The 23760-nt window shown below is 42.8% G+C and overlaps 1 protein-coding gene across 1 annotated transcript; it reads right to left on the bottom strand.

Moving 5' to 3' along the window:
- Window positions 1-4057: 4057 nt before the first annotated feature.
- ngfa (nerve growth factor a (beta polypeptide)) lies at window positions 4058-23400 on the bottom strand. Its single transcript, XM_030056094.1, has 3 exons — window positions 23228-23400; window positions 6686-6795; window positions 4058-5268 (listed from the first exon to the last, which is right to left on the bottom strand). The coding sequence occupies exon 3, from the start codon at window positions 5255-5257 to the stop codon at window positions 4376-4378; it is 882 nt and encodes a 293-aa protein (XP_029911954.1). The 5' UTR covers window positions 5258-5268; window positions 6686-6795; window positions 23228-23400; the 3' UTR covers window positions 4058-4375.
- Window positions 23401-23760: the final 360 nt, after the last annotated feature.

The following is a 23760-nucleotide window of genomic DNA, read 5'->3' as shown; positions in this document are numbered from 1 at the left end:
TTCTGTTGCTGGAGGAACCGGAGAGCTATGCAGAGCTGTGGCATGCAGCAGAGTTACTGCTACGTGCTTCTAAATTGTGCAGGACTCCCTTCAAGTAACAGATAACAAATAGATGACTTGTGGAAATTATTCTGCCATGTGGCTGAACAGCCCAGCATGGGGTTGACATAAAAAGGCTCTTTTTTCCATGACACATAGGCTACAGTAGATAGGTGGAGTATACTCAGTTCCAAAATTTACTAAAATCTTTTGTTAAGCTATGGTAGATCACTAATGTTGAACATAACCATTTTTGAGCTTATGTTGCAGTGAATAAGCTGAATGTAAACAGGGCCTGTTGTAAGTTTGTAGCCATCACTCCTGCACTGGCTGTTGTCAGCATCTTCACTATTTGAGTTACAGCCATGTGTTTCTCCACCTCTCCTGACTGGGTGGGACCGGTAATAGCTGTTGTTTTTTGCCTGTCAGTTACACCCATGTTTGGGTCAGAGCCTGGGCCGTTTTCTAAGCTCTGAGGTCATTATTGAAGACAGATTGTAAACCTTCGCTGGCTGTGATTGTCAGTGTTCATCTGGATTTCTCAATACACACATTACAATATACTTTATGATGTGAAGTTCATGATAACATCATTTTGTAAAAAAAAAAAAAAAAAGAAAAAGAAAAAGAAAAAAGCACTTGTTTAATGTTGTTATGACAGCAGCATTCCCGGATTCCTGATAAGAAAAGCAAACAGACATGAGTTGAAATGTGAATGAAACTTTTAAATGTGGCAGCATAGCACCATCTACTGTTTATTTTGTAACTACAGTGGGTTGCAAAAATATTCACCTCCTCTGCGTGTGACTTTTTTGTGTTGCATTACAACCTGTAATTTAAATGCATTTTTATTTGGATTTTATGTAATGGACGTGCACACAATAGTTCAAATTGGTGAAGTGAAATGACAAATAACTTGAAAAGTGGTGCATGCATATGTACTCACCTCCTATGCTATAAAGCCCCAACAATGACCTTCATAGATCACATAATTAGTTAAATAGTCCACCTGTGGGCAATCGAAGTGTCACATCATCTGCCACATGATCTCAGTATTTATACACCTGATCTGACAGACCCCAGAGTCTGCAACACCATAAAGCAAAGGGCACCACCAAGCAAGTGACATCATGTGGACCAAGGAGCTCTCCAAACAGGTCGGGGGCAAAATTGTGGAGAAGTATAGATCAGGGTTGGATTATAAAAAAATTCCCAAACTTTGAACATCCAACAGAGCACTATTAAATTCTTTATTTACAAATGGAAACAAAATGCCACCATAACACATTCGTCAAGAGAGGGCTGCTCACCAAAACTCATGGACCAGGTAAGGGGGGCATTAATCAGAGAGGCAACAAAGAGACCACAGATAACCCTAAAGGAGCTGGAAAACTCCACAGTGGATATTGGTGTATCTGTCTATTGGTCCACTTTGAGCCGTACACTCCACAGAGCTGAGCTCCAAGTTATTATAATTTGCCCTAGGCACCACTATTAAATTGTTAAGATGTCATATGTTACCATGGACATGTGGATTCAGAGTGGTGTGAATAAAATTTAATGTTGAAATACCAAACAGTTAACAGCAGTTTCTAGTGTATTAAATTATAGTGAACTGAAACGATGCTTCTCTTTGTTTAGGAGACTTTGGGAGCTCATCAAGGGCCCCTGGGGGACCCTGGACCCCACCTTGAAACTTGCATGGTGTGGTCCAGGGGAAGTCGACTGAACAACTGTCCCCCTCCTGCAACGCCATGGTTCACATTCAAAGTTACATACAGTGACTTGTGGAAGCTGCATAGGACAACTGCAGTATTTTACTTTTACACAGAGCAGTAAGTGCCTTACTCTGGTCACATCTAATAACTTACCTTGCAATATAAAAAGTCGGGAAAACATTAAAAGACTGCAGACAATATGATGCCTTCGCTAGAAATTTTACATCACATCCACAATCCATTATCTCTTCTCCAAGGCCTATGATGATTGATGTGTGTTCACACACAGAGATACTGCCTGATACTGTAGCTGCTGCAAAGCACAACTTGAGAGAGTATCTATCGAGTCCTCTGCAGAAACCTTTGATTAGAGAGGCTTGAAGGTGAGGTTTCCTGGCAACACACTCACAGCAAAAAAAAGCATTATGTGTGATCTGAAGCACTGTTAGGGAAGGTGAGAGTACTGCCAGGCACCTGGGATGGGTGTTGATGTGAGCAGAGGTTCAGGATTGAACTATTAGTGAGAAGTGGATGAGAGGTGAGGGAGCGAGAGAGAGAGAGAGAGATAGATAGATAGATAGATAGATAGATAGATAGAGAGAGAGAGAGAGAGAGAGAGAAAGAGAGTGCTCTGTAATGTGGTTTGATGGCAGTCCTCTTCTCCAGCTGAAAGTAGCACCCATTAAGTTCCATTTTGTACTTAACCACAAGAGGGTAGCATTGTCTAGCTGAATCCTGTGAGAGAGGACCGAAAGCGAGCCAGGTGTTCAGCCCACAGCCGAGGCCATAGCAGTCGACGATGAAGGACTTTCCCTCTCATCTTCTGTGAGTGTCTCCGGCTGGCACCGATTTCCTGGTTAACACTGTGATCATCAGACAGTATAAACAGTCAGTGATGGATGGCTGGCATGGGGAGAGTATAATCACCACGGTAACACAAGTTGGAAAGCACTTAGAATATCAAGACAATTTTTTTTTGCCACTGCCTAACTGGTTTGTTACTTCTGGATTATGTTGATTTACACAAGAGAAACATTGGTAATCGTGTGGAAGTTTTAAGTAATACATTGTCAAAGCAGATAGCACTTTTGTGGTCTTTTTTGTATGTGTTCCTTATTTTTTAGCCCTCACATATGGATGATCTCCACCCCCTCTTTCCACCCCAAGCTATGCATTCCCCATCAATTGTCCAAGGTGACAGGAATTTCACCGTGCTGGGAACATCATAGCCACTCTAATTTCCTCCTCTGTGTATATAATTTGCAGAGTTGGACCTGCAGGTCTGCATGGTGTAAATTGCACTCCATCTGCTTGGAGGGAGCCTGGTATGGTTACAGATGTCCAAGTATTAATGTGACAATAAGCCATTTTTGAACAACTATCAGTAAGTAACTATATATTTGAACTGTGCTACTTCAACGCACTGAGATAGATTACACCTTTCCATCTCTAAATGCTGACTAATTGTCATGTGGCTTGTGCTATCAATGTCTGGATCATTTAACACGGACGAAATCAAGCAGTCCACCACCATACTTTCCATTGGACGGTTTGTGTTTGACATTGGCATAAAGCTGTGTCAAGAGTGATTCTTAGTTACACTTGGTGTTTAGAACAGGGGTTTTCAATTTTTTTTTCATGTTCCTGACCCCTGGCTGGCTTTCATTAAGCCATTGATTCCCCTTTGAAGTGTTTTTGCCCTAAAGACCCCTGTTTAGTTAGGTTAAGTATTAATTTGTTTTGTTGTCAAATAGATTCAAAGTGATGAGATTACAGCATAGTGTTAAAGTAACCACTCATACATTTTTTATATTCCTCATTTTGCTAAGAAGCCCCACAAGGACCCTCGGGAACTTTGAAAACCACCGATTTAGTGCAACACAAGTTCAGCGGTATCATTTTAAAAACGTTACAGTAAGGCAAAGTGTGACCATCAGCCCAAGTGTAGAATGGACACAACAACCCAGGCAAGTACTGAGGTGTTTAATAAATAACAGCATGAACAACACAACAACAAGAACAACAAGAACAACAACAAAAACAACAACAACAACAACAACAACAACAACAACAACAACAACAACAACAACATTAAAAGCTTGAATTCATTTTGTATATATACACATATATATTTATATTTGACTGTATAAACCATAAATATGACATGCAGTCCTCATAACTTAAAACAACCAGGACTTCTCGGACTGAGGTAGGGTCAGGGGCCGAGGGGTTGGATGGATGAAGCTGTGTGTGTGTGTGTGTGTGTGTGTGTGTGTGTGTGTGTGTGTGTGTGTGTGTGTGTGTGTGTGTGTGTGTGTATGTGTGTGTGTGTGTGTGTGTGTGTGTGTGTGTGCAATTTTCATATGTGGCTGATGTGACAGGATAGAAGGCTATGGTCAGCGTGTGTTTATGTGAGTGTGTGTTTGCATGTATGTTCGGAGGTGGGGAAAAGGATTACAGTATTGGCAATAAAGCTGCAGTGGCTGTTTAGAAGAAATGTTTGTGTTTTGTGGCAAGGTGTGTGTGTGTGTGTGTGTGTATGTGTGTGTGTGTGTGTGTGTGTGTGTGTGTGAGGGGTTAGAATTCATAGTTCAGTGGTCAGGAGTCGTCCTCCCCAGTCAGTGCCCCAGTCGTCCACCCCAAGACTTCCGGCTGAGAACACACACACATGCAGCGTTGATCCGGATGAGACGCCAGGCAGTCTGTTCCTGGTAGACGGTCAGGGCACGTACATATGTGTGTGTGTTGGTGCAGTAGGAGTTCCAGTGGCGACTGTCAATGCCACGACAGCCTGAATTTTCTGACTTCGATTTGCCGCCCCGTACCCCTGCCCTGCCCCCGCTGCTAGCTCCAGGGCTGTGTGTGGGGGATCGGCAGGTGGTCTCATAGAAGAGCTGCTTCTTCACCACATTGTTGATTTTAACATTGGACAGCACTGTCACCTCGTGCCCAGCTATGTCTATGGCTTGCGTCAAGTTTCCCACCCAGTTATTTATGCTGTCACAGACTGAGTACTCTCCTCGGTGCATGGGCTGAGACCCTGCTTTGCGCCTCACCCTCACCCCCCTCATGCCCCCAATGTCATCGCCCTCACTTTCCAGGGCATTGTGCGATGGGGGCACTTCGCTGAAGACAACACGGGGTGAGGAGCGGTACCGTCTCTTGGAGAAGAGCTTGGGGTCCACCTCTGGGATGGAGGAGTCAAGGGCGGAATCTGATATAGAGTGTCCGACAATAGGGCTCCTATCCTGGTTTTGTGAAGCTGCCCGATGGGGCCTCCTGGTCTTATGGTGGCTGGTCCTTTGATGCTCCTGTGAAGATTGATGATTGGAGAGGCGGTCCCCTGCTGCTGTCTGCTGCTGTCCTGCTCTGTGATTGGCTGCTGTCTGCTGTCCTACTTTGTGGTTGGCTGCCCCGGTGCTCAGGGCCCGTCCACCTCCCATGTTCAGTACAGCCTGGACGCCGATCAGGAGGAGCAGGACCAGTGGCGACGACCTCATGGGCACACGTCCTGAGAAAGATGAAAGAAAAAAAAATGCAAATTACATATGCCAGAAACTGGAGTTAAAAGAACACCTCACCTAAAAGCTATATATTTTTTTATCATATACTCCCTATGAGTGGTTTTCAGTGCCCAGAGGAAAAGTTGTAGCATGGAGTTGATCAGTGGCTTCCACAAACAGATATGCTGACGTCTGTTTCAAATTCTAAAGCTCTTTGTGTGGTGCAATCTGAGTCGTGAGTCTCCCTGCCTATGTTCAGAATGTCTCAAACCAACGTAATTATGGTTCGACAATTGCTAAACTGAGCGCTGTGTCTCATGCCCATTTATCTCTGCACAATTCTTTGTCATGTTCATTATAGCCTTCTCCAGACTCGTGTTTTCAGGGGATGGACAGATTTTTGGGGTTTCCGTTTCTGTGTCCACTCACCCTGCAGAATGTGGGCATTCCGCCGAGAGAGAAGGCAAAAAGTGGTTGGCAAAATATGGAGATCTTGGAGCCATATTATTGAATCCTGCAAAGGGAGTGGTAAAACTCATTCAGAACATTAACAAGTTGTGCTTTCCTGCTGACATTGGTGGGTGGGTCTGATTACTTACACCCTGTTCCCACAGTCATCAGCGATCCTCTTCCAGCTCCAGCTTGTTCACTGGTGAAGAGTCCTTCTCACTCATTGGCAACACTGATGTTTCAGCCAGTGCAATGACTGAGGCTCACTGAAGCCAGTGGGAAGTTGGAGGTGGGTGTCAAGTTGTCCTCAGTGAATATGAAAGTTGTGCATGCAGTCACACTCAATTGCTCATCCATGAGGCATTTTCTTGAGGCATTTTTCTTATTTATTTATTTTATCAGTGTATTTACATTAGCTTTGGATGCACTGAACACAGCAATGGGAAATTAAGACTTGTATGACTGCATGAGAAATTAGAGAATGGGAAACAGATGTTTTCATATCCTTTTTATGGCTTTTTTTTTTTAAATCATCAACTCCATGCCAACAGAAATCATAACAGTTTTTGGACACTTTGTTGTCTATGATGTCTGAGATTAAAGGTGCCCAATGCATAATTGCCAAGTGTCAAAGAGGGTCAAAGACTCAACTGGCAAAACAAGATATAACACAAAATAGATAACTTTTTGGTGAAGTATTCCTTTAAGGATTGTGCCACTTCATAGACTATGAATACAAACATAGTCTAGCAGGAGTTCTCCAGCTGGATTTGAACCTCTAAACCTGCCAGTTGTAATGCGACGTCTTTGCTACAGGAACAATTAAAAGGTTTTTTTCCTGTCAGTTTAGTGCTCTGTGTGAAAAGAAAAATGTTTTGTCCATTCTCACTCCCACGGAAAAATCTTTGGGCCTTGAACTATGTCTATAAATGTATTTTGGTTGTGCGTTACTGTGCAGACGGTGTTTGTGTGTACCTGTGGAATGTGTCCAGTTGAAGTGTGAGCCCCTGTGGACTCTAGAGCCAGACTCCAGTGCAGGCCAGGCCCCTCATGCCTGCCATCTGGACCCCCTGAACCGCACAGCTCTGTAACAAACACACACACACACACACACACACACAGACAAAATGTGTCAACCTCAACAGATTATCAATCAGACAAATATAACACAAGCACCACTCTAACTAGCATTGTGGCATTGCGAGTCCTTTCACCCAGAGGGTTCATGTTCAAGCCTCATGTCGGCATGCGTCACCCTTTCCAAAATATCCATGAGAGTCTGGCTGACCTTGAGCTCTGACCTGTCTGGAGGGTGGACAAGCGAAAACAGATTTTACCCATAGGGATCAATAAATAATCACATTAATCTCCCAACGCCTCTACACAGCTTGTTGATGGATCGCATTTATTGACAGAGTACATGCAGTACATGGGAGCTGTGCAGTGAATTCTCATTGATTGACGTGGGAATGTCCCTCCAGTTGTGAGGACAAACCTCAAGAGCAGTGCTGCCAAGAATAGAAACTTGCCTCAGTTCCTGGGGGATTCAGCTTTTCACACACAGTGTATCTGACTGTTTACAGCTGTTGCTTTTGCTAAAAACACTGAAGGTGCACTAGGCAAAAATGCAGGGGATCAACTGGATTGAGGACAGTGTAGACTCAACTGACCATAATTGTGCAATAAGCATGAAATTTGATGGCTGAGTCTTCATGTTGGTTGAGCCTGTATGGTTTTCATCCCTGGCCTGACTCTCTGTTCAATAACATGCTTAATCCATGATTTTGTCCGTTGAATCTAAAAAGTCTGCACTTCCCTCTATCCTCAATTTCATATTTAACTGTTTCAAATTAGTTTAAAATCACATATAACACAATTCAGTAGGTGTGTTAGTACATACGTCCTCTCATCAGTGCAATCTAAAGGACTGCACTGTTCTGTTTTACACAAGAAAATATACTAAGTGCTACAATTCAAGATGCAAGGTAGACATGCAGCAGGTTTGGCAGTGTCGAGGAGATGGTTGAGAGAGAGAGTATTTCAAAACTCTGGGCACTCCTCTCTCCTCCCCGTTCACTCCTCCTCTCAGATATACACAGTTTGTCATTATCTGACCCTATCACACACACACTCACCGTGTTTAACTCTCAGTGCTTACACATGCCATAGGTTAGAATGTGTGGCATGTCACACCTCATTAGATATTACATGTGTATCAGAAGCCTGCACACGAACATACAACATTAATAAGGTCTGTGTACGCACACGTGTCATTCACACACACATGCACATGCAAACAAGGTTTCTTAGATGCATTGACACAAGCACACACACACACACACACACACACACACACGCACATATTCTGTGCATGCATGCTTGTAAGGTTGCTTTAATGAATAATTTGCATGCTTAGGTGCCTTGATATGTGAGGCCACACACACATACCCTGACACATACTCACCCCCCCCCCCCCCCCCCTCTCCCTCTCTCTCTCTCTCTCCCTCTCTCTCTCTCTCTCTCTCTCTCTCTCTCTCCCTCTTTTATCTTAAAAGGTCACTGGGGTGAGTTAGAACAGGTGTGTCAGTAATTCTGGTTAATGGAGATCTATAATCTGTAGTGCCTCTTGTAAACACCTCATCTTGTTATTGTGTTATCTTAAAATGTCAATTTTTGTTCCATGTGGTGAGAGGATTAAACATAGGGAAAATTTCCTCATGGTAATCTGGACAAAGATATCCTTTGTATTGAGAGCACATCAAAACACAAATATGCATTGAATGTGTTCCAGTGTTATATAAAATGACCAAAAGAGGGCAGTATTGCCTACATAGCCTGCACAGGCTGCCACTCGGAGACAACAGCAAGCTGTTGAGTAATATCAAAATGTCACTGGCCTGGCTCCCATTAAGAGGAGCAATCCAATCCCATAAGAGAGGATCAGCATCTTAGATCACTTTTCAGGTATTTTCCCACAAGCTGAGAGTCCTAAAGTCCTTGAGATTGCTATTTATGTATCACTTATTTCACATTTGTTTGTCCTCAGGGTCAGTTTGGGGTTGGCATAGCATCTACTGTATACTCAAGTGATCTTGATAGATAGAGGCAGTGATCTCTGGAGACAGAAATTAGAGATAACTGACCTCGTATTATCCTATTGGCTGCAACAGAATCCAGACAACTAGGTTATTGCTGTGTGTTGAACTTTTTTGCACATGTGCTCACATAGTAGCAATTTTCACAGAGCAATTTCCACATCAAGCTTTACAAATGTAAATTTGCAAAGGATGCCGCATGGAGACCCACAGACGAGGAAGCACAGATGAAGACGCATACACACACACACCCAGACATGCACACACAGACACACACTCACATATGGAGCTGGTCCAAACAGCCATTGAGTTGATTGATCCAGGCTGACGGGCAGCTCACTATTTACATGGCCCTGGGTGAGCTGGGAGGATCCTAATGTTAAAAATATGTGGCTTGTGTTTAATGCCAGTGGAGCCAGCGTAAACACTGCAGTGCAGGAGCACAGGGGTCAGAGCGCTTTACAGAGCACCTCTGACTTATAGGATTATCTCAGCGCTGGATCATAGCACACACTCTCTCACTCTCTCTTTTCACTCTCTCTCTCTCTCTCTCTCTCTCTCTCTCTCTCTCTCTCTCTCTCTCTTTCAGGCTATCTGTCCGTCTCCCCGTCCCAGGCTCTCGTACAAATTCTGCACGCAGCATAGGAGATGCACAAACACACACATACACAGGCACTCACGCACACACACGCACAGGCATAAATGCACAGACTCTTGAGATGCTCTTGTGGTTTCTCTGTATTTGAATGAACAGGGTTTGGATGTGATCCCACTGCTGTTTGTTTGTTTAATGGCTTTTGCGGAAACAAAACCATGCTCTGCTTTAGAGATCAGTGCTCGCCCCATTTTAGTGTTAGCTGTACTGGAAAGCTAGATATTTCAGGAACATTTACAGGGTGCAGACTGGGACTGGAATAGAAAAAGATATATTAAATGGTCCAGTGGATTTTACACACTGAGACATACCCTCAGTCACACGGTGAAGGAAAGGCGATGCATATGGTACTGATAAAACAGGAAGTCTCACGCTACGTATTCGGTTGCAGAGTGGTGTGCAAAGCTCCCTGTACTTCCACTTGCTCAAGGCCGTGAATTGTTCCTAAAACTGCAACTAGTAATTATTATCATTATCAATTAATCTGTTGATGATTTCTCAATTAATCTATTACTTGTTTGGTCCATAATATGCCAGAATGGTGAAAAATGTTGATCACATTTTCCCACAGTCCAAGGTGACATCCTCATATGTCCAAACATATTTAGTTCACTATAGTATAGAACTAAAAAAAAAAAAAAAGAAAAAAAAATATCACACTTGAGAAACTGGAAGCAGAGAATTTTCCTCTTAAAATGACTCAAAACAATAAATTGATTGTCAAAATAGTTGGCGATTAATTTAATAGTTGCCAACTATTGATTATTTGACTATTCACAGCAGCTCTACTCCATTCATTAAAGCTGCTGTAATACTGTTTCACATATTAGTGTATCCATTGTCCGCACTTCAACAACTAGACAAAAGGCAGTACATAGACACATGTGGTAGAAGCCCTGGAGAATCCATCCTGATCACATGAGCCGGCCCAGTAATCAGAAAGATGTTGCCTCTGAAACCATTTGAGCAAATGCCACAGAATGACAGATATCCTCCATATTTCCAGACACTAAACATACTGTATTAATACACAGCGGTATAAACAAAGCAGTTGTTTGCGACCTTCTTTATGATTCATGCTTTATGCAGTTCTGAAGTTGGCACCAAGGAGGATGTTTATGAGAACAGACGTTGCAAGTCAGCCTGATGTGGCTTAGCATCCGACATCCACAGATTTTGCCAAACTGTAAATCAAGACCATTTCTATTGAGTCCTCCATCCCTGTCAAATGCTGTGATGGCATGAGCTTTCCCGGCGTTGACAAGGCACTACCTGGTTAAACGAGGTGTCCAAAGTTGATGAAAGTATCTGGAAAAAGACATAAGTCATGCAGCTGCTAGGTTGTGACCTGGAAAACCAATCAGTAGGGAGCGTGAAGGGAAAACACTGCAGACAGAGACTAATTACTTTACCCCAGGCGATGGAGCCCAGCCACACATTTACTGGTACCAGAAATACACTGTTAATTGCCAGTAACACTTTTTCACACATTATACAATTTGCGGTCCACATAATGCCTCACTGGGTCAGGCTGTGTTATCTGCATGCTGTCAGATCATATGGTTAAAGTACAGTGCTGACTGTGTCATCATAATAAAGTGACTAGTGCCATCAAAGTGAGATTAGTTTACAGTTTGCCTGGGTTTCCTCCTTTCTGTGTGATACATTACTCATTGGTTACAAGTCCCTGTTAAAAGATGTGCAGCGGCCGCATGTCAACAGGCCCCTCAAACAAACACACACCTCTCTGTCTGAGTGCTGACAACAGCAGAAGATTATGAAGGGGTGAGAAAAAGAGACTGACGGATGAGTCCTTATAACACGGAGAGAAAGAGAGAGTGCGAGAGAAAGAGCAGGAGAAAGAGAGGAAGGTAAACAGTTCCACCGTGTCTCTCATCGACTCCGTGTAGTGCAGTTCCGCTTGCTGTCATCCACTGGAAATAATTATCAAGAGGGTTGCCAGGTCAGCTTGCTCTCTCTGTCTCTTTTACACACTCATACACCCACATGCATGAAGATATCTGCTTCTCAGAAATGTTATCTGATATTTACTGCTCAATATTTAAAGTGTGCAACTGTTTAAATCATTTTAACTGTGACTATTTTCAAGTCCTCAAGTATTTAAAATGACGGGTGCCTCATTTTAGAATGAAACTCCTTATCAAATACACATGTGGGATTAAATACATGCCTGCATACAGCGGCATGCATGCAAACTTGCACAGTACAAAAACTATTAATACATTGCATTCCATGATGTGTTATTTTCTCTTGGCAAAGTCGTAGTGTTATGATTTCTAAACTCTTTCCCCCTTTGGCTAGTCATTGTTTAATGTACCATTCAAAACAATTGTAAAAGAGGAGTCAACTTTTGCTTTTCTGTCCTAAAGCTTGTGTTCTATGGAAGACGATCAGCTTGTCACATTTTACACAATTCACCATGTGGAAATGATACAATAGTCTAGATACTGCCATGAATTGTCACGCAAAATGATGTCATGCATTGTCAGTTAAAACCAAACTTGTTACACCACAAAAAGACAGTATTCAGAGGCTCCTTGTGGGCTAGCTATTCCTAGAGAAGCAAAATTCTCATAGATGGAATGCATCTCACAGCAATTTGAAGAACCATGTCTTTAAATTGCTGCAGTGGCTCTATGCAGGATCATTACTGCTTTTATATGCACTGCATCTGTTATGGGGCTTATGTGGTAATGTCAGAGCTCTTAAAGCCAAAATATGCATATTGTATGGTGGAGAAATGATCTAAACATTTGACTTTGGAACCAAGTAAGCCTTTAAATTCTGCTTGAGCTCAAATCATTGAGGCTCTAACATTCTGTCTAAGAGGTAATTTACATTCAACAGAAATATAAAACCATTTGGTTCTGAGCTGGACTGAAAATAACACTACGTGAGGAGCAAGCATGATGAAGATGAATGTTTTGACATAACATCAAAACTGCCTTAAGTTAAGTGTTGAAGAACCGATTCTTGGGACAGTTCTTTACCTTTGTTTTCCCGTCTACCGCTTTCCTGCCAGACTAGGAGAAAAAAAGGGAATGTTTTTAGAATTGAGTGCATTACAATAGTAATGCGAGTAGCAGAGATGAAAGCGATCAGATTTTTCCCTGTCGGTTCCCCTCATCTTCATGTTTGAAAGCCATTTGCTGTGAGAACTGAGGCACCTGTTGTGCATCAGGGATACTTCAAACAGCAAATTCTGCTGTTCTGGCCTCCGGACAACACAGGAAGAAAGAGACAGGCAGCGGCAAAGAGGCAGGCACACCGAACCTGTAAAAGCACTTGACTTCTCCGTACAAAGACAAACGGTGCGTAGAACAAAAGAACAGCTATAACTGCATGAAGAATTATGTTATGTACTGATTAACTGCTAGAACATGTAACAGGAGAACGTGAGCATGTGCACCGCTGTATTTCACTCTCCATCAGCTTATATTACACGGCTATACTGAGTGCAGCAATAAAATAGGCCTGGCGCACGCAATGTGTAGGTAAATGTATTCACAATTTTAAACGGGTTATAAAGGGATATTAAACAAATATTAAAGATCCGAACTTTCAACTGTATTCCATACAAAACAAATGGGGTTTCAGAACACTGACCTTTCTTTCAACCTAGCCGGCCGGTGCTGCCAGAAACATACAGGCAGGCACTTAACACATCCACTGTGTGAACACTTCCCAGCTCAGGAACACAGTGCCAACACCAGCACTCAAATATCTTTGGCTTCACTTTTTATGACCCGCAATTTCAAACATCTTTACCTATAAAAAATCATGAAAAAAGGTGCCATGCGTCAAGAAGGGGAAGCCAAGAATTCCATATCTGAATTTTCATTTCTTGTTTTGATTATCGAGTGTGGGCTCTATGTGTGGTTGAGGAGCCTGTAAAGTTTCCCTCCATGACGCCAGCGTGTCACACAGGTGTTTCTCCTCATTAGCAGTCATAATGTGGTAAAATAAAAGCGTGTGTTTGGGGGATTCAGGCAGTCCACTCGTCTGTCTAGGGCATCTTGAGAATATCAGGGGAATGGAGCCGAGGTGAGGAAACTAAAAGGACTGGGCTTTGGCACTGGGCCAGTGTCTTTGGCTGACTTGTAGTATCTTATCCCCCTGGTGCTTCCTCTCTCTTTCTCTGTTTCTGTCTCTGTGTCTAACTCCTCTGTCTGTCTGTCTATCTCTGTCTATCCAGATTCTCCCTTTATGCTCCAGGAATCTGACCTAATGTTCCCCTTGCATACGTGGTTGTAACTGTGTCGAATAGGGATCACAGATTTCAAGACTGTGTAAATGTGTGTGCAGGTGCAGGGTGCTGCTCTTGTGGGTCTAATCCATCTCTGCCATTTCTTAATGTTTTTCTTTGGAGACTTACACAACTACTTTCTGATCAAATCCATAGATCACCTCAGTGAAAATCTGGTCTCCTTTCCCTAAGACTGTGCCTCTTTTCCAACTTAGCCGCCCTGTAACTTCTCTAACCAAGACTATGTGTGCGTGTGTGTTTAGTTTTGTGTGTTGTGGGCTTTAGATAATTGCTTACTGCTTCAGAAGCTATCAAGTGATTTCACCAACACTTGCCATTTTGGCCAGAAAATCACTGACAATAGCTTTTCAATTAGCATTCCCACTGGAAGGAATTGTTCTTGGAACTGGGAAAATCAAAACAAGTGGACTGATGTCTGCCTCATGTCTGCATATGGCTCCACTTTCAAGCCACTTCTGCCATCTTTGCTAGAAAAGTCGATGTCCAAGTATTTATTCAAGAGGAAAAACTTAGACAGCCACCACTCTTCAGCTGAATGAGAAAACTTGCCTAAGTAAACCTGTCATATGAACATCAAAGTATCTGTCAAAACAAACGTTTGGATGATGAATATTTGCAAAAAGAGATTTTTTTTTTTTTTAAATCAGCACCCAATCTTTGTATCTTTCTTTCTGGTTTTGGCATCACAGCAAAGCACAGAGGCACTTAAACAGTGATAACAGTCCCTTTGCCAGCTATGATACTGGAACAGTGTTGGAACCAAAGGCCTACTATTTGGCTTGCATCTTACGACTTCATTAAAAAACTGGCATCCAGATCGTTTTTGTCACATAAGAGCTGACATTTCACACTTTTTTACAACACATAAAGCTACATGTGGTCAAACTCTTAAGTAAATCCTTGGCACAACGTTTGTTCCAGAGTCATTTTTGATTTGCTCGGGCACAACTGACACGAAGCAGAGACACGACTACGTTGTAACCTCAGCCTATTCCCCATGGTTATGCATTGTCCTACAATAAATATGAGCAAGCATTTATCATAATAGAAAGATTGAATCCTTGTGGTGTGGTGAAAGTAATCCAAAATAAACAACATTTTAGCTTGGAGCAGGATTCAGCAGTAATTACATTTGGAGGAAAAAGGGATGAGTAGCAACTAGAAATTGCAAAACGAAACAATGCAGCTCTTTGTACACCGATGAATATTATCTTTTATAGTGTGGTTTATAGCACTTGAACTACTTTAATGTTAAAAAAAATGGAATTCCTTCATTTGTTTGTTAAAAAATAAATTTATGATGAATTTAATTTAAATTTGATGTTGAATTTAATTTAAATTTATATTATAGAATGTGTGAATTTCTGGAAATGTCCATGAAAAGGTGGGATTCCGGTCTCAATTAGATTTATCTCTGAAAGCATGTCTGATGTTTTTGTTTTATATGTAAACAAAAGGAAAATGTGGCAACAAAAGTAATCCAATTTGTTAAGCACCTCGGAGACTTTGTTTCACCACTGTTAAGTTGAAACAATTGTTTCTCTTGAAATTGCTTAGAGGGTTCTCTAGGCTTTTAAGAAGCAGCAGATTTGATGTGATGGCGTTTAATGTCCTTAATATGAACTCTCTGCTGCTGACTTGGAACCGGATAAAGCTCTCGGCATGAGGTTGCTCTGGCAATTGGACAAATCTGTGATAAGAGCATTGTGGCTTTGTTAACGAGAGGTTTTCTCCCCCTCTCTTCTCTGGTTCCCTCCCTAGAACCGGGCCCATCCCCAGCCACCCCACCCATTCCCTGGGCTGGACAAGCAGACGTAGGAGGCCAGACCTCCAGCCCTTGAAAGCAGGATGAGCACAATGATTAACATGTTTTCCAGGCCCCTAGTTTTTATGACCTTGACATCCTACAGTCTTCTCATGACAAGTGGTTAATGTTTTGGCATTGCTGTGGTAATAACTCCCTTTTCCTGGTGAGAATCTAAGATCCCACAGTGGAGCAGTGAGAAGAGAGCTCGAGACAAAAATGTCTGTCTGGCCATGGAGAGAGATGAAGACCGAGGGATGATGAGGAAGGAATCAGAGACGTCAAGGGATGGGGAGAGGCAAAAAAGTAATCGAGGGTGGGGAAGAGATGGGCAGTGAAATGTCTGGGGAACAGAACAAATAATGGAGCGTGTGATAGAAAGAACCAGTGGGAAGGATGGAGAGGTTGTGGGGGTGCAGAAAGACAGACAAAGAAGAGTTCAAGGACAGGGAAGGAATGAGGAATGAAGAGGAGACGGAGTTAGAAACCATTAGGATAAAGGGGACACATGGGGCTTCATCCCTGTTTCTTTCCTCCCAATAGCTTTACCAGAAAAATCATTCCCCCCCTCTATGCTCCAGCAGACAACAAAACATCAGTCCCATGTAGGTCTTGTTCAGTATTCACTCTGGGGACATACACTGGACCACAGCCTGAATAGCATCTCTGTTGTCCAAGCAGAGGTTTCTCCACTTGCCATGCCACTGAGCCTCAAGAACTGTACCAGGATATTGGGACATAGGCAATTTAAATTGTTAAACACTGGTTGGGTGAAATAAGTCTCAGTTACACTCTGGAAAAGACTCTGCCTATGAACGGGCTTTAAAGCACTGCTTCACTGCTTGGAGCCTGGAGCCATGTGTTTGGTTGTGATGTCTGTGTGTGTGTGTGTGTGTGTGTGTGTGTGTGTGTGTGTGTGTGTGTGTGTGTGTGTTTGTGTGCATGTGTCTGTCTGTCGGTCTGCGGCTAATCTCACAAACTACAGAGCCAATTAACAATTTTTGTGTGTGTGTGTGTGTGTGTGTGTGTGTGTGTGTGTGTGTGTGTGTGTGTGTGTGTGTGTGTGTGTGTGTGTGTGTGCACTTACAAGAGTATGGTGAAGAACCTCCCATGGCTGCGGTGATTCAAAACCTTTTGAATACTTCTGCTCTCTCTCCTCATTCACTGTCTAGCTCGCTCGACCACACTGCTCTCTTCCTGTGTGTCTCTTCTCATACTACTGGGTTGCTATGCTGCTCCCACACTTCATTCACTGTTTAACTCACTCTTTTTTCATTTTTTTTTTTTTTTTTTATCTTATTGTGGCTGTATTCACTGAGATCACAGGTGAAAAAATCCAGAATGTGCATTATGTTTTCTGGGTGAGTTTGCACACTGCTGACAAGAAATTAACAGAACAAAGCGCAGACACATGGAAAAAAACACTGTAAACAGTGTCAGAGCGGGGGACTTACTTAGCCTGATGCCTCACGACTGTAAAAAATGACATATAAAACAGACAAACAAACTGACGGATAAAATATCATTTGACTGCATTCGCCATGGCACCAGTCACCATTGGGAGTGGGGAAAGAGGAGAGTAATTTTTATGCTGTGCTGTTTTTTCCCAAGGCCCACAAAGGCATATATCTCAGCAAATAAGAGAAGCTGACTTGAGACAGTAATCTGACTGTAATCACACTGTTTTGGCGTACTGGTTCATCATAAACCAGCCACTCTTGTTTGCTGAAATCTCACCATTCAATCACAAAATCATGAAAACACGACAGGTTCCCATCTTTGACATGGTGATCTACACTGATCACTGATGGTGATAATAGATGTGACTCAACACATTGTTTCCATGACTTTCCTTTGACTGCTGATATGACCACAATGCAAATGCATTCATGTTTTGACTGCATCTATCACCGATGTGCCACTGACAACATCGGGCCCGTGGATTGTCATGATAGCACTGCAGCATGCAAAGCAATAGAGGAGTGATCATGACTCACTCAGGTAAATTTGCAGAAGAATATCAAGTGAAACGTGGGCGTAAACAGGCAGATGTGCTCACTCTCGAGACCTGTGTTTTCCATTACACCCTACTTGCACTCTGCTTTTTTCAGATGCCATGAGCATGGGTGTGGGCCCAAGGATAGACGTAAACAGGGTATAGGTTGCGTCAGACATTATGATATGCGTGCATTCATTTAATTATCCACATGATGATATTCTTAATATTCTCTAATAACAGTACTAGACAATAGACAATGGAAATACCTGGGCTGTAAGCTGAAGTTGGTCTTTTCTGCTGTCAGTCTGTTTTAAGTTAGTGTAACATGGATTTGACAAAATCGGTTCACTTTGCTTTTGGGCCTTTGGGTTTGAGCGCAAGGTCAACTAGCGAGAGCAGCAGGTAAGGATTTAGGTATCGTGGACCAGGATATTTTGACAGGTACGACCTGGGGGAATCAAACTTGGACTGGGCTGAACCTGGTTTGGGGGGCGACCTCATTAAACACTGGGACACCCTGCTGTCGCTGCCATTAAAGAGCCATAATCCAAAACTGACAGGCTGATCTTTATCCTCAAATGTTATTACTGAACTCATTTTTCATTGTAGATGCAACAGCAAAAATGTCTCCAACAACTCCAGCTCACAGTCACAAAGCTGTTCTCTATAAACAGTTTCAATCATCATTCTCTGTCAACTGGTATAAATATGTTCTTTTTTTAATATCATAACTCAAAAGCAAGAAAATTGCTTCCAAAAAAAATCTTTCCAATACAGAACCAGCAAGAACAATAATCTTTGTTTTACTACTGCAAAAGCATGCATGTGTCTTGCCGGGAATGTATCAGATCCTCTAAAGAGTGTAAAAAATGTGATGTTGTCTACACTCCCCTCATTTTCTGTCATTACAGTTTCACCCCTCACTACAGATGTGACCCAGCCATTTTCTATTCTGTGTGGTCTCCACATCGCTCTGTCATCTCTCTCTCTTTCTGTCTCTGACCCTCTCTCTCTCTTTCTTTCTCTCTTTGCCTTCCTATCTCCCTCGGTCCATCTCTCCCCTCCCTGCCTCTATCTCTTGCTGATGTCAACCACCTGTCTGTTTGGGACCTCCCAGGCCCATCCTCTGTCTGTTAGCAGCACGCCATGTTCACTGTGCGAGCAGAGCTATGGTGAAAGAGATAGAGTGGCTCTTTTCCAGTGCCTGTGTGTGTGTGTCTGTGTGTGTGTGTGTACGTGACCTGCAGCAGGGGTGTAGATAAATGAATATTTACCGTGAAGCTCAATGCATGGCCTTAACAGAGCATCCAGCTGAGAGAAATGGCCTCCTACAGGATCACGCTCCCCGAACTGTTCATGACACATCATTTATCCTCAAGCTTTAACCTAAATGAAACTTGTTGACGGATAAAACAGATTGTTTGAGGAGGAGAAAACAGCTTGTGAAATCTTTCGCGCATTGGCAGTATTTTAGTAATCCTTGTCGGCTAAAACAACTGTAAAAAGAATGGCACATTTTATATTTATTTAACACACCAAACCTGCTCATAGTGTTGGAAACCAATCTGTCACAACTAGCCAATGGCTCAACTTGCTGCATACTGTTCATTCCCAAAGTGGCATAATCCGAATAAGTGCATAATAAGCTGCTTCACATGTACCCTTGGGGCTAAGGTGTGTGTGTGTTTGATGCGTATCCAACACAAACACCCATATATATATATACACACACGCATGCACACACACATGCGCACACACACACAAACCACAGTCCTCCAATGCTCATGTGGTTTGTGTATCTATTTCTTCTGTGCACTTTCTTTCATTGCGTAAACTTTATCTTCTCTTGTCTCGAATAACATTGGAATTAATAAGATAAGACATGTACCACATGGTTGGGAATTATATTTATCCCCAGGCATCCAGTTGCAAATACAATTTTTTTTGTGTGTGTGTGTGCTGGAGTGAATCTGTACCTTTGAAGAGATCATGTATGCATGCAGATAGCAGCAAGAGAAAGTTTCATGTCCAGACAAGCTACAGACAACTTTAGTAAGAAGGAGAGGGAAAGTGAGAATGAGACGGCGTCATCACTTCAATCCACACTCACATACACACACAGACACACGCGCACTGAGGTTGCGGTAAAACAGCTCAACATATTAGGCGTTTACTAAGTCAACACATTACTGCCACAACACTGTTATTTTAGCAATAAAAGCAGCCTTGGTGATTTGTGATTTATCAGCTACTGTGTGTTTGGGCTTTGCGCGTGGGCATGAGATGAGAGCACGCCATAGCTGAAAGTCAGAGAGGCATTTAATGTGGAGTGAGCAGACATGTGTGCATATTTAGTTGTCATTTTTGAAGCATTTATCATGCGCACACACACTCACACACACGTATATGTCGCATGCGCACAGATAGACACTGAAATAGACAAACACATGGCTTTGATGGAGCACCTGTCCAACGCTGATCTTCAGCAGTCACAGACACATAGACTGACTTGTGTAACACCCCTGGATTAGCTTTTCCAATACACGGAAAACTCCAAACAGAGGACAGTATTATTCTTGGTTTTGTACGCCGCAAAGGAGTTGAAAACCAGGTCCATATGGGGGAACTGCGCTGGGACAATGGAATTCTGTTCATGTCCCACAACCATCTAATCCAAATCCAGTAAGTTGCAAATGTCAAACAATGTCAGCTGTGATTTCTATTGAATAAAGTTGTTTTCAAACATTGTGAAAAGATGTTTGGATAGGAAATCTCAGCAAGAATTAATGCAGAATCTAACTTTGGAGTGACGCTGTCCATACTTTCCAGTGGCTCTCCTTTACTTTCCTTTCCTCTCCTCTCCTCAATTCACCTCTCCATGATCCTGATCTGCGGTGACCTCCAGATCCCCCCTGTTTCTCCACAAACACAGACATGACCCTGAGCTCTGACCATTAACCTCTCACACCAATTCCAGACAGAATACTCCACCTGGCTAACTTGACACCAGAATTTCTTACCCCATTCTGTGCATTGACCTGTGCCAGGCTAGGGCTCTACTGACCCAGAGGACAGACAACCAAAGCAGGGCCGCATGTAAAGTCTTGACCCGTGAATTGTCATTTTCTGCTTTTTTTGGTCCAAACAGGCAGCCTTTGTTCTGGATAATGTGCAGACTGAGAGAGAATATTTCCTTTGCCCAATCATCTGTCTGGTGTTCAGGTAAGGTAACAGTTATGCTGTGCAAGTTCTGGGTGCTTGCGATTGTTAGCAGCTGCCTTGAGGAATTCAGGTAAAACGGCCACACTCAAAGTGACTGTCCAGGTGTGTTGTAGCAGCCTCTCCCCTGCCCAGGTGTCCCAAACAGCCCTGTGAAGTCTAGACACCTCACATTATGCCATTCTTCATGTATTTATGGGGTGGGTCTCTTCCTGTCATAGTCCGGGTGATGGCAGTTCCATAGATTTGCATGGCTCTTGTGCGACTCTCTTGATTATTGTTTATTGTCACAGCCCTCAACTGGAAAGCCTAGGGCAGAATTAGCAGTGGCATACAATTTAAAATCTTGAAATGTTAGTCTGAGTGTAACAATTTTGGCTCTTGAATCCAAATTGATGGTGACTCATTATCGCAGGTCCTCACTGGAAAGCCATATGCAAAATAGCAGTTGCGCACATTTAAAATTCTTCAGACCTTTCAGTAACATAACGTTTTAACAGGCTCTAACCTAAGTGGATCAAGATATTTTAAAATGTATCAAAATGCATATAGAAGTAATCCATGTAACATGGGCAAGATAATCTATTTATGCAACTTTTGTGTATTGACACTCACATACAAACAAGCATATGCATACACATATATGTCATGAACTTTGTGTCCCTCTCTCTCTCTCTCTTTCTCTTGCTCACACACACACACACACACGCACACACACACACACACTTGTGCTAACGTAGGGAAAGCTGTAATTCAGCATCAAAGGGAAACCTGAGAGGGGTCATGAATAATCACAGACATCTTTGTCTGCAGGGAAAACAGCACTGTCCATCTGCCCAACATACACACACACACACACACACACACACACACACACCAGTTTATACAGTCGAAGCCATTTGTAGTAATGCTATCGAGTTTGTTTGACTTGTATATGCCCCTGTGAGTCTGACAGATATCTCTTATATGCATTATGCTCTGAATTACCTTGTGGTAAACACATGGGGACAGCACATGCGTTTATCTGTTGCAGTGTTATGTTGCCTATATAGCCAGCCTGCTGCAGCTTTCTCTCTCCACTTCCTCAGTGGACCAACATAGAGGTGATGAATACACACTGTCAGCTCCTCTCCCGCACACACACTGGCAGCAAAACTGACGCTCATAAACAATTTGCAGAATATCTTTTTGTACAGGCCGGCGCTCATTTTCTCCTGAGAGAGTTTTTTTCTCCTTGGCCTTCACTCAAAGTTTTGATAAGTTTGTTTATACGAGACAGATGTGTCCACACACTACAATACGGAAACAATGTACAGATGTGTGCGTATGTGTATGTGTCTGTGTGTGAGTGAGTGAGAGAGAGAGAGAGAGAGAGAGAGTCAGAGACAGGAACAGAGAGAGAAAAGAACTCAGAAAGACAGAAAGATAAGTTGTGACTTTCAGAAATGTGGCTCTCACATACCACAGTCATCTACAGTGGGTAGATGATTGTGGGCTCCAGATTCAATTACGTCCAAGTGCTCAAGAGGCCAAATGAGGCTGAGCATATTATTGTACCTGTAGGAAACTGTTTAAGCCTTTGGTGTGTAATACTTGTTTGTCTGTGTGCATAAATGTTGGTGGCGCTGACATTCCTCCCCTGTCAAAGCCTGCAAGGAATTCCCTGGTAGGAGTGGCAGGCATGAGGTCTGTCTTTAGCACATACACTTAAACACAAACACACGCACACACACAAACACGCACATACACACACATGGAAGTATAATCAAATGCACTCGCATACAAACACCAGACCCCACCCTGACGTGAAGATAAACTCAGCAACACACTTCACGTTGGACGTTTGAGCTCATCAAAATCTACAAGTCCTTTGAGGGTTGTGTAACTTGAGCAGAGAGAAAGACACTGAGAGAGAGAGCGAAAGAGAGAGAGAGAGAGAGAGGGAGAGAGAGAGAGAGACGAGGTAACCTGATGTCCCTGAGGTTTTTGAACAGTGAACTGGTTCCCACTGAAGTTTGGAGAACCCCTTTTTCTAACCCGCACTACTATTCTCTCTCTCTCCTCTCCTCTCCTCCTCTTCTTTTTGCTTCCCCTTCTCCATCGGTATCCACCTGGTTACCTACTGCATCTGAATGGAAAAAATAAAATATCAAAGCCAACATAAACTTTATATTCATCACTCAGCTAAACTTTTTTTTTTTTTTTTTTTTTTTTTTGTATTAATTCCTGTGAGCTCTTGTCAGCAGGAATTTTCTCCTCTCCACAGGGCACTAACTGGCTGCTCAACTCAATTTCAGAGACTCCACTTTCACTTAATAATGACAGGTATGAAGAAAAAATTATTCTGAGCAACTCTTTCTCTCAAGTCCCCCTCTCTCTGTGTGTCTTCACGCACACTGGCACACACAAACGCACACATTTTTAATTACATTTTTAAAGCAGCAACACAGAACTCACCACTCTCTTAATGCTCTCTCACTCAGCTCCCCCAGTGAGTGAAAACTTCCACAGAAACTCTGCTATATTCCACCTCACTCTCTCTGGGCCAAGAGCAGAATTATCCCCAAACTCCAAGTCCCACTCGTGATTTTAAAGTGGTGAATCCAGGTCTGGGGCCATCCACTTCTGTCTGTCTCCCTCCCACACTCTTTGAGAAATGGATTGTTCTAAAAGTTTAGTAAGAGGAGTCCCAAAGCTACTCCCACCCTCCTGTGTGGCTTGCTGCAGGTCCTAGTGCCTACCCTTTCCACACGCTCCTGTCACAAACACACAGCTGCTCGTAACTCACACCTAGCCGCTCTTACTCATTCTCTCCCTGAACCTTCCATTCACCTTTTCTTCCATGCTTGTGATCAATGGGAATAAGCTATAACCCATGGATGATTCAACTTCTTTTTCTGTGTGACCGCACGTCACTTAATAGTGAGGTCAGGCTTGGGCCTGTTCAGTGAAAGCTTTCCGTGATAGTCATTGTTAAAACACACCTGAGT

Source organism: Myripristis murdjan, chromosome 7 (genome assembly GCF_902150065.1).
Source record: "Myripristis murdjan chromosome 7, fMyrMur1.1, whole genome shotgun sequence".
Lineage (NCBI taxonomy): Eukaryota > Metazoa > Chordata > Actinopteri > Holocentriformes > Holocentridae > Myripristis > Myripristis murdjan.
This window is presented reverse-complemented; position numbering and strand designations above follow the sequence as displayed.